General features: G+C 40.6%; 1 protein-coding gene across 1 annotated transcript in view; it reads right to left on the minus strand.

The window, feature by feature from the left end:
- Positions 1-4,488: 4,488 nt before the first annotated feature.
- Positions 4,489-12,033, minus strand: part of LOC125727946 (acid-sensing ion channel 4-A-like) — a 73,598-nt gene continuing 66,053 nt past the window's right edge. Inside the window, exons 6-10 of the mRNA XM_049004950.1 lie at positions 8,770-8,923; positions 7,784-7,875; positions 7,618-7,697; positions 7,258-7,371; positions 4,489-6,744 (exon numbers count right to left, since the gene is read on the minus strand). Of these exons, the coding sequence (XP_048860907.1) occupies positions 6,622-6,744; positions 7,258-7,371; positions 7,618-7,697; positions 7,784-7,875; positions 8,770-8,923 (563 nt within the window). The 3' untranslated portion in view covers positions 4,489-6,621. The remainder of the gene's footprint in view (positions 6,745-7,257; positions 7,372-7,617; positions 7,698-7,783; positions 7,876-8,769; positions 8,924-12,033) is intronic.

Genomic DNA, 12,033 nt, shown 5'->3' on the forward strand with positions numbered 1-12,033 from the left:
CGGGGACCTGGAGCCTAAAGTATCATCCGTGATGATAGTTAGTGTGGTACAATGGGTTAGGATGCAGTGTTTTTAGAGTTTTGATTGGAAAGTCGCCAGTTCGAATCTCAAGGCTGGCAGAGTGATTTAGTCATCGGGCCCCTGAGCAAGACTCTCGGGCCCCCTGAGCAAGGCCCTCAACCCCCAATTGCTCTAGAGACCGTATGACCCTTTTTCAAAAAATGCATTGGATATAAATTTCTGGTAAAAAAAAAAAAAGTGAACATCAAATATCCATCCATTTGTGCTCATTTAGAAACTTCAGTTTCTAAGTGATCATATAGGGATGCCTAAAGAATTAATTTTATTAATTTTGGAAGTTCAAAAAATATATGTGATGGTGAAACTGTCTTCACCATCTGGATGCTTTTCTCAATGTCCGCAAGAATATAGACATTTTAAAGTTTAAAAACTGTGAATTTTTGTAAATATTAAATAAACCCAATGAATACACCTTTTTCCTCTGGTGGTTCCTGTTATTTTGTTGTGGGGTAAAAAAAATTTTTTTTTTTTGGGAGGGGGGGGGGGGGGGGACAAAGAATGGCAAAACTAATGTATCTGCAATACTCAAGTCTGACTGTAGGGGGAAGCAGAGAAACAAGGATGAATTACTCCAGGCTGGAACAGATGGTCTATAGAAGCAATGGTCTGTTAGGCCTTTTAAATTTATTATGTTTATAAATGGATGCAGTTATTTTGATTCATTCAAATTAGATGCAATGATTTTTTTCCTCTACAACACTCAACAATTCTCATTTCGCCTCACAGATGTTCCTTAATATTGTCACTGTTAGTGCTGGGCAGTCAACTGTTACACTTTTCCCTGCATTTATAACAAACAGTGCCGTTGTTTATGCTCGGCCCAAGCATGGCTTGTTGCCGCACAGTAAAGTGCTGGTGAGTAAGGGATGGACCATGAAGAGGACGCACCAGGGTTAGCGTGCGCTCTGACGTCTTTAGCGCCGGAATGCTATGCCTGCTGGTGCTGGATGTGAAAGGTCTCCGTTACAGATAGCGTGGGATAATCGCGGTAGGTGTTGACGTCAGGTTGAAGGGCCCAGATGGAGCTGAAACCTCCCCCACCTCCATGAGACACGCGCACACACACTCAGCAGGACGCTGGCCCAAGCAGCAGTACCAAACATTACAGCAAATAGTGCAAAATTTAGTTCTGTTCCGCTCCTAGGTACACACATTGAAGTCCTAGTCTTTGACTCCATAGTTCCATGCTGCAGGACATGCTGGAATCCTATAACTCCAGCCTGGTAGAGAGCTGGCAGGCGCAATAGCGAAGAGTGGGGGAGTAACATTGATCTGGAGATGGGCTTTTGTGCTGAAACGAGAGCGAACGAAATCAATATGCAAACTTTAGGAGGGGGTGTAATATGTGCCAAGGTGAATTAGCATTACAGGTTGTATTTAACCCTTCGCATTAATGCTAATTTCATTGACAGTATAGGAGTGTGTAAGACAAGCCCTTGCATATAGTATAATTGGGTGGGAAGCCAGATTAAAGATCCCAGGTAAAAATATCATTTAGTCTTGTAATGAGTTATGATGGACTCCACCCCGTTATATTCCTGGTTTATTTATTTATCCTATAATACTTCTCTTGCGGGAAACGGACGTCATGAAAATCTGCATCCACTCTCCGTGACATTCAGTTTTTAAAGGCTATGAATAAAACATTGGAAATCCTATCAGCTAAATAAGGTCAAGCAGCCGACTGTATGGAATAAAATGCCTGTGTACTAAGTTTGACAGCTGACAAAAACTATGGACAGAAATTCAGTCAGTTTGGAAATTATCATACCCTGAATTACAATGATAAGATGCACCGACTATTATCCCTTGCAGGGAAATGTGACATTGTCGATAATTTTGGGATGGATTTGAAACAATTTTGTCTTATTGAGTATGAAATGCTGGTGTTCTGTTAATATTAACTGTTCATCAACGAGAATAATATGCATTTCGACTGTGTCAACAAGTCTGATATTTGATGTATTCATAGATTACCTTCAGCTGCCAATCATCGTATATCTTAAGATGCAGACTAATAAATAACATTGTGCTGTTGTTATTTTGTGGCTGTTGGCAATCTGCTTTATTTGGATCCTGGGGAAATACTCCTACAGCTCAACACTTGGAGCATACAGTAGGTTATATAGATAATTTCACAGCAATCTAATTCTGCTTGTATTATTTATAGTTTATGTAAATGGAGAGACAAAGATTGTCCCGCTGCTTCCACAATCACAGTGTTTGACACACGCTGGCCGCTACAGCTTATTCGGAATTCAGAATTACAGATAAACAAACAGTATGACTGAGGAATGGTCCACCGCTCCATGCCATGGATTTTTAAGTGGTGCATGCTGTTGTTGGGGCTGCTGACGACATCTGTAGCGGTTCGGTCAACACGACGAGAAATAAGTGCTCGGGTTCCTACATGTGATTACACGGTGGAAGTCAGGATTTATCCGTTTTTTTTTTTACAATGCATTTTAAGTAAAAATGCATTGTATTTTAATCTCTAACTGTATGATGCGTTTTAAATGTCTATGGTCGCCGGTCCAGTTCAGGGTGATTATAAAAATATTTAATGTTTTCTTAATTTTATTAGTTTTTTTGTCCATAAATCATTGTTTCTATACATCCCAATCGTCCCATTTGTTCTGAAACCAGCAGTATGCCAGGATTAACACCCAAATGGGAAACCGATCATTTTACACATGGTAGGAAGAAAAGGCATTTGTCCTGATATGTTTCATATCTACCTTATTCCAAAAATAGCCCACACCCTTTGACCGGGATGAGTCTTTGGAAAATGGACCACTATTCAGAAAACACTTTGTGTGTACCACACACCTAGCCTCTATATTCACACACACACACACACACACACACACACAGACACACATTTGGATCGTCTCCAATAATATCAAGCTTCTTACTCCCGTGCTGCTTTTCTCGACATTTGCTTTGGGAATGTGATTTATTCATTCATTCTTCCCAGCTTAATTTGTGGGGGCCCCAGGACACCCCAGCACCATTCAACATCTGCTAAATTATTTAAAATCAACTTTTGCAGTAGCCTTTTAATTTAAGTCGATAAACCATCAATTTATGACTCCGAGCTCAGAGTTGCACTGGAAAAAGCTGCATGTTTCAAGTTTTAACTTTTCCTTTGGTTTGATTTTAATAGCCTATATATGGTGGCTGGATTGGCACTGCAGCCACTGGAAAAAACTCTGGTCCGTTCGGACTGGTGTGCTGCTGAGGTACCGCCTGCCACATGGCTGCACTAAGGTTCTCAGCCCTGGGGTGGTTTGTGGTGTGGCGGGTGCAGTAATGCGCTGTAATCAGCACGTGCTCCTTACCTCTGCAACTGGTCATAAATGTTTTCGAGATTTTTGCCGGTCAGTTGAAAAAAAATTACTTGAATGGTTAATTATATTCATACCAGAAACATTTCATTTAGCAACACCAATACATTTAATATAACTTTGCCATAAGCATGTCTTCAAAAATCACATGTCCTATTACATTTAAATGTATACGGCGTTTTATAGTAAGCGCAGGTAAATAATGATAGCCCATTTTTCGTCACATAAAAATATGATGCCATGTGTTCCATTGTATTATTATTATTATTAGTTTTAATTTGCGAACGTCCTCACTATGAAACTGTATCATAAGGGATCTGCATTGGGGTCTGTCACCATAAACTCCAAGCACAGATAAATAGCCCATGTAGGCCTAATAAGAAAAGGGTCACCACACCAAAAAGCAGGACACACAGGTGAGTTGAATTTGCTCTCTGTGCTCAGTGCAAAATCTCACTAATATAATAATAAAAGGAGATTAGCAATTTATTGACAAATCCCAAGTGTTTTCAACAAAAAAAAAATCAGTTATGCAGCAGGTAACAGACAGAATAGATAGCCTGTCCATACTGTGCATTAGGTATGTTGGTCACGCACAGTATTTTTTTTTAACAATGTAACAAAGGACAGAAATGTACAGCCTAATGTTGTGTTTGGGGGGGCTGTGAATTAGCGACATGACCGCAGGGGCCCGATGTTCTCTCTGCGGGAGTTTCTCCAGTCAGGCCCAACACAGCAGCCGCATGATTGCCAAATCAATAAAAACTGCTCTTACATATGCATCTTGCTGATGGGATGTGTGTTTCGGGGGAAAGGAAATGAGACCGTCAGAAATTTCAGAGTGATTGACTGCTACGTACTTGTGCCCAAATTTTACTGCGCAAGTTTGGAATGACGACCAGACGTTGTATGTTGTTGTAGAAGAGTATAGGAAAGAAAATATATAATGAAACAATAATGTTATTATTATTAACAATAACATAATTAGTAATGTTAGATAATAATAATTCATATTAATATGAAAATTAATAATATAATTATATAATAATGTTTTTCTCGTATAAATATTTCTATTAGAAAAATCTTGTAAAATATAACTTCAGCTGTTACAAAGCTTCAGTATGATATGCTGATAAAAATATATCCATGCTGCATGCATGACAATGACGTGAGACTTAGAGCTATATGTACTTTTAAAGTACTTATTACTGCAATTTTATGTTAATGCGTGATATGTAGTTTGCACAGAGATTGTGTATGATGCCTGAAAAGAATAGCACAATGCAAAATATTGCCCGAACTCCTTAAAGGTGCATGTTTCTGTAAGCATGGTTATGTAATGTGTGTGTTTCTGGATGCTGCAGTAAAACGGTGCCTGTAAAAGTATAGTCAGAATAGCATATGTGCAGTTTTGTTATTCAGGGGTGTTAAACATTCAGTTCTTCTCGACGAAGTCATACAGACCTCCAGCCAATCAGGGAGCAGGTACTGGACCACACGCAAAATGGCTCCAGGCTCTTTGCTCCTCCATAGTACATCTTTGGCGTGTGACGGGGAAGCTACAGCTCGGTCCGTTGCAGAAGCAGGGGAGACTCAGGTGGAATGAATGGGACGTGCCAAACCACAGTGAGCTGCCAGTCACAGTCGCATTCAGCTGTGGCCATACAGAGATGCCCTGGGTCTTCGGCATTTTTAACAATGGCTGTGGAGAACTTTCATGCCATCTCCACACAGTCAGACAAATGACACTAAACCAGCTTCATCCACTCAGATGACCAACAAATCTGACACGTAGCTATGTGTGAATCCCCCACGTTTGCTACCGTTCAGACATGCAGGAATTTTCGGAAAATGGCGAGTATTAGAATAGGATTCTGTGTCCTGTTAGGTGAACTCCTCCCCTCCCAAAATTGAAATTTATTTCTAGCTACAGGTATGGAACAAACCCCTCCTGACATATATCTACACATCTCTCTCTACCTCTTCCTCTCTTTCCTATGATATTTCCTGACAGGGGCGTCAACATCCAAACACCTTTTCACTAGACCAGTGTTTCCTAGTACAGTCCTCGGAGACCCCCAGCTGGTCCACATTTCTGCTCCCTCCCAGCTCCCAGTAGGAGACAGCAGAACCGTGGACCGTCTGCGGGTCCCTGAGGAATGTAGAGATACAGTAGTAGTGTCTGTAAATGCATACCTACTGATTTAATGCTAAAGAGAAAAAATCCTTCAGAAGACTTCATCAGGAGAACCATCTCTGTCCAGCAACATGGCATTTATATGACATTCAGTGATCTCACGCCTGCATTTCTCTTTGTAGGTGTAGGAAAAATACTACCGTTTCTCTGGAGTTAAAGATATAAGAGACTGTGTCTGTGGACTGCTGTGATTTCAAATAAGCATATTTTCATGTTCTGACAGACTACTTGTCACAGGAAAAGCGTGGGACATAATGTGTACTTTTGCAGAAACGACTATAGAAAGGGAAACGTTGTTATGATTTTAAAACGCGCTTAACTTCTTTGAATTATTACAAACTGTCAACAAACGCAAAGTAAGCTAACACGTTTTGTGATAGGGTTGTTATAATTTACTGGTGTATACGACTGAGTCTCTTAATATGAAACGATGGTTCCTACCCAGACTGATAAACATGGAGTATCATTCTTGTAAGTACAGTCATGGCTCCTTATGGTAGTTATGGGTCACACTGGCATTAAAAGCCACTGAATATATTTGGGTTTCTGGTGGAATCATAACATATTACAGTACAGTCTAAAAGAACACAAACTCTGTGGACTCGGATCGATCTATCAAATTATCAACATGACAAAGACGTAAGGTAATATTTCAGTATAAACTGGGTCTTGGTAACATGCAGTCATCGTTCTGTGTCTCTGGCGTGGCCAATAGCAAAATCATTGGTATATAAATAGCATTGTAGCCAAGAGGACAGCTTCCCTGGAGCGGAGCAGAAAGGGTGAGAGTCTCCCGTTGAACCAAATGTTGACATCCAATCTGTGCCATCTCACAATGTGAGGTCTGTTAGCAGCACGAGCTTGGTGTTCGGCTTTGGCTGTAGCTTTCACTGGTGACAGAAGGAAAGGTAGTTCAGAAATCCAAGGGTCTGTTATCAAGCCCAAATCCAGCACCGGAAGGAAAAAGCTGCTGAATCGGAATCCTTCAGATTCCCCCTAGCAGGCGAAGTCCTCAAAGAGGCCCTGGTGGTGCACATGGTGGTGGTGGTGGTGATTGGGGAGTATTCCTGTGGGATAGGCGGCCCCTTCCGTGTGGCTTCTGGGAGCTTCGTTGGGTTCCTGGGGCCCACAGAGTGGGAACAAAAGAACGGTCAACCTCTTAATTCCCCTGGTACCACAGCATGGTCAATGAACATCTACAGTGCTGGGTTACTACAGAAGTATAGGTCAGTTTATGTTTTCACCAAAGGTAGCAAGAGCTGGGCTAGACTGTTCTTCCAAGTAGACTGTAGTTTGTCATCAATCTAGATAAAAAAAAAAAACTGAGGCCTCCTGATTGGTGTACGTACTTAATAGGTGTACATACATACTTGAAGACTATGGACTGCAATCTCTCAAAGCCTCCCTACGGTTGACCCTCTACCAAAAATGTAGAGGTGATGTGACAGATGCTAGAGTGGTCAGAAGGCGATAAATTTCCATTACACATCTCTGCCGGCATGAAAACGGTGAGACTGCTGAAAGAAGGATGGAAAAAGACAACAAATTCCTTCTGATCTCACCTCCAGGGATAGACCTGAGCATGTAACCACACAACCCTTAGTGGTGCCCCACATCCAGCTGATAGCTCACCTTTTTATCTGACAGAATGACTGTGGCCACAGTACTCCTCTGATCCTGTTTCAGATCAGTCTTCTTGTCCTTCTTTTGCGGCTTCACGAGACGCAGCAGCCTGGCTTTGACCACCTGAGGTTACGGAAGAGAGGACACCATCGTCACGGCGATCAAAGTGGGATCAGATTGGGGATGTCTGGTGCTATCCTGAGCTGAAGAGGCCGTCATCATCTCTGAAGGACATCACTTCAACTAGGTACTGATTTAGACTGAAGCAGGTTAAGATAAATTAAACTTGACTGTTACTGGGCTAACACTTCTTGAGAATTCCTGCATGGACACATGCTAGCGGAATCAAGAACATAAGTGTGGGATCACCTCATAGATATAGTCGAATATTTCCAGGACTGTCAGAACACTGGCACCAATGAACAATCCCATCTGACCGCCGATGTCACCTGCTCGCAAAAAACAGAGGGCGCAGTCACTAACAACATCCATTTCTTGTTCCCCCAGAAGTACGTAACAGAGTAGAGGCACCCACCCAATAATCCAGCTACATCATATGCTTTTTTCTGCTCTATGGTTTCATAGTTGAGAGCTTCGAAGAAAATATCCAAAACCAGGAAGTTGTCTCTGTAATTTGAAAATATCACGCACATCTTTCAGACAAAAGATTGCAGCAGGGCTGGTAGCAATTATCTAAACATTATACTGTCAAAAAGAAAATTACAGTTCAGCCAAATGACATCTGGAATAATGAAAAATATGGGAATTACAATGCATTGTCTGACAGTGATTCTTCTTTATTTCTTTAGTCTATGAAATGCATTGGAAAGCGTGTCCTGAAATATATTTTATAGATTTTACAGTTTTTCTGTGCTGTCTGGGCCCACCAGCTGGGGCTTCTGGAACCACCGGAATTCACCATGGCGATATCGAATGGTACCCACGGTGCTCCGGGACGTCACGTCAAAGGTGCACTTTCATGGCTGAATAACCTTTTTATCTATGCAAATAGGTGTAAATAAAACTATGCTTGTCTTCCTTCTCATTTAAGCACTGCAAAAAATGGAGCCATATATTTCTTCAAAAGAATGACTCCATCCATCTATTTGTCTCCCAACTACTAATTCTGCTCAGAATTGGGAGAAAAACAATTTATTATGATGCTAAACACTGGATAATATTAGATGTCCTTAGTTATCGTCCCCGTTTATACCAACATAATTAGTTTAGAGTTATAGAGAAATAAACTAAGTTTAAAGTTGGATTCTTTACTGTAAATGTGAAAATCTAAGAACCAAAATTATTCCTTGTTTTTGATCTTAGAAATAATACACTTAACTATTCATATTTATTTTTATACAAGATTTTATAATGGAATACACTACAATTGGCAGTTTATTTTATGAAATACATTTTATGTCATCAATTTCAGATTGTGTGATATAAGGTGTTAAAGCCAAATTCTGTGAAACCTTTATCGAAAGCAGGTCGACTGCTCCACCAGGGGGAGCCCTGAAGTACCTGATGTAGTCCTCGCTCTTGTTGTACTTCCTGGACAGGTAGCGGGCGGAGCCCCTGCTGGGGATCTTCACCATGGAGAGCTCCTTACCGTAGCGGGTCAGGTTGCAGGGCGTCTCACATGGGCAGGAGTCACTTGGTTTCTTTTGCAGAGAGACTGTGAGACATGGAGGGGGGGGGGGGGGGGGGCACTGACTGAGCACCCATGTTCACATGGAGCTGTGGAGAGTTTTTTAAACCTAGCTTTCAGTAGAGAACATCTCAACAAAGCATAGGACCTGTGGACCTGTGGACCTGTGGTTTTGGCCAGTAGGCCAAAGCATTCTACAAACCTGCAGCTAAACAGTAGATAAATGAGGCTTATCCCAGTCAGGCTTCTTGCCATAGCTGGTGGGTATTCCAGACTCTAAAGGCCTTAACTGTCAGACTTTGCCTTTCGAAACACAGCCAAGAACCCTTAGAAAGGGACCCCGAACAAGTTCTCATTACAAGATAAGTAGAATTACTCAGGGAACAAGTATGTGGCTCTCATGTGCATATCTGAAGACGCTTATCTCAGTTCTGAACCCTGTTTATGAGAAATTTCAAATTGAAAGTCAAAAGCAAAAGGGCACATTTTCAGCTGTGATAACTGAAGCACCAATAGATCCGGGTCACAACCTTAATGAGGTCTTCAGTGCGAAGGGCCACGTTTTTCACCGGAGCAAATATGGCATACTTTCCAATGGCAAAACAGTGTGAGTTTTCCTTTGGAGGTAAACAGCTGATGTTTAGATGCAGAATGAAGCAGATTTGAACATAGGTTTTAATGTGCAGCCACTCGTTACATTGGGATTTACAGAAAATGCAATGAAATCATATTTACAGGTTTCGGACCTGGAGCTCATAATTGCACTGAGAGTGTTTGTACATCATTCGCCTCATGATGAACCATTTCCTTTACTGCCATCATAAAGTTTAGAGGGATAAAACAGTTCATTGTGAGGTCATCATAGAAGAAACTATGATTTAAACAAAGGCTGTGTGTGTGTATACCTTACCTTATGGATACTGTATGTGTGCGTATACCTTACTTTATGGAGACTGTATGTGTGCGTATACCTTACCTTATGGAGACTGTATGTGTGCGTATACCTTACCTTTTGGAGACTGTATGTGTGCGTATACCTTACCTTATGGAGACTGTATGTGTGCGTATATCTTACCTTATGGAGACTGTATGTGTGCGTATATCTTACCTTATGGAGACTGTATGTGTGCGTATACCTTACCTTATGGAGACTGTATGTGTGCGTATACCTTACCTTATGGAGACTGTATGTGTGCGTATACCTTACCTTATGGAGACGGTATGTGTGCGTATACCTTACCTTATGGAAACTGTATGTGTGCGTATACCTTACTTTATGGAGACTGTATGTGTGCGTATACCTTACCTTATGGAGACTGTATGTGTGCGTATACCTTACCTTATGGAGACTGTATGTGTGTGTATACCTTACCTTATGGAGACTGTTTGTGTGCGTATACCTTACCTATGGATACTGTTTATCTGTATGTTTAAAGATATGTTTACCTGACATGTGCATGTGTGTGTGTGTGTGTGTGTGTGTATATATACCCCTTAAAAATTTTTGGTAACACTTATGGTAACGCATTAACTGCACCTTCATAATGCTTTTATATTGTATTCATAAAATGTTCAGTACACATTCATGATGTATTCATTAAGTATTCATAAATCATTCATAAACATCATGTATGTATACCATGACATCCTAACATCCCTTAACAGCTGTAATATAGATTAATCATAAACATTATATAATAATAACAAACCTTATTCTTGTATAATCATGTAATATTTGTTAAGAATGTATATTAAAGCTGTTAAGGGATGTTAAGGTGTATTTGCATGCTGCTTATGAATGTTCTATGAATGCATTATGAAGGTGCACTTAATGTAAATCGTTACCCACTTTACTTTTTTATGTTTTTAGTAATTTATAAACACATTCATGATGCATTATAATACGTTCAAAAAGCATTATAGATGACAGTTTCATAAAACAAAATGTTTAATACACATGGCTATAATGTGTTATGCCTTTTTATATTTGTAGCCATGTTTATAACACTTTACGAATGCAGTATTATTTGTTCTGAAGGTCTTTATAAATTACTGAAAACACTGCTGTAAGTGTTACCAAATTTTTCTTCTTCAAAATATTTGTTCAAACAAATAATTAATCTTGGTGAATATTTTCACCAAGTAGTATTGATTTCAAAATCATCATTCAGCGATATTCAACAGAAATTCAACATAAACATGACTTTTCTCCATGATACATCCTCACATTTAATGATTGGTATCATCTCCTTTGACAGCCTCTTGAAGGTATGTTTTATAACTGGAAGGTATAATCCGTTTTTTTTTTTTTAACTTCAACCTGGAGAAATGTTTGCCCCCTGCAGAATTCCTTTATCTGTTATTTTGGAGGGGTATCACCTCACAATAATTTAGATGTTTTGTATATTTCCATCCATCCATCCATTTTCCAAACCGCTTATCCTATTGGGTCGCGGGGGGTCCGGAGCCTATCCCGGAATCAATGGGCACGAGGCAGGGAACAACCCAGGATGGGGGGCCAGCCCATCGCAGGGCACACTCACACACCATTCACTCACACATGCACACCTATGGGCAATTCAGCAACTCCAATTAGCCTCAGCATGTTTTTGGACTGTGGGGGGAAACCGGAGTACCCGGAGGAAACCCCACAACGACACGGGGAGAACATGCAAACTCCGCACACATGTGACCCAGGCGGAGACTCGAACCCGGGTCCCAGAGGTGTGAGGCGACAGTGCTAACCACTGCACCACCATGCCGCCCCCGTTTTGTATATTTCAAATGTTTAAATTGTTGCTAAATGTAAATTTGAAGTATTTAACAATATAACTGTTTCAATAAGTATTGTTGAAATGAAGGTCTAATATTTATCTGCCCGTGTATTCTGGTGTACTTACTTTTTCACACGACTGTTTATATAAAGGAGATATGGCTGCTGGTCATTAGGTCATGTGATACAAAGTCAGTATTATTATGTACATAGCACGTTGACCCACCTATTCCCATTCCCCAGGCCTTCAGATAGATAGATAGATGGATGGATGGATGGATGGATGGATGGATGGATAGATGGATGGATGGATGGATGGATGGATAGATAGATAGATAGATAGATAGATAGATAGATAGATAGA

This window comes from Brienomyrus brachyistius, unplaced genomic scaffold, assembly GCF_023856365.1.
Source record: "Brienomyrus brachyistius isolate T26 unplaced genomic scaffold, BBRACH_0.4 scaffold133, whole genome shotgun sequence".
Classification (NCBI taxonomy): Eukaryota; Metazoa; Chordata; class Actinopteri; order Osteoglossiformes; family Mormyridae; genus Brienomyrus; species Brienomyrus brachyistius.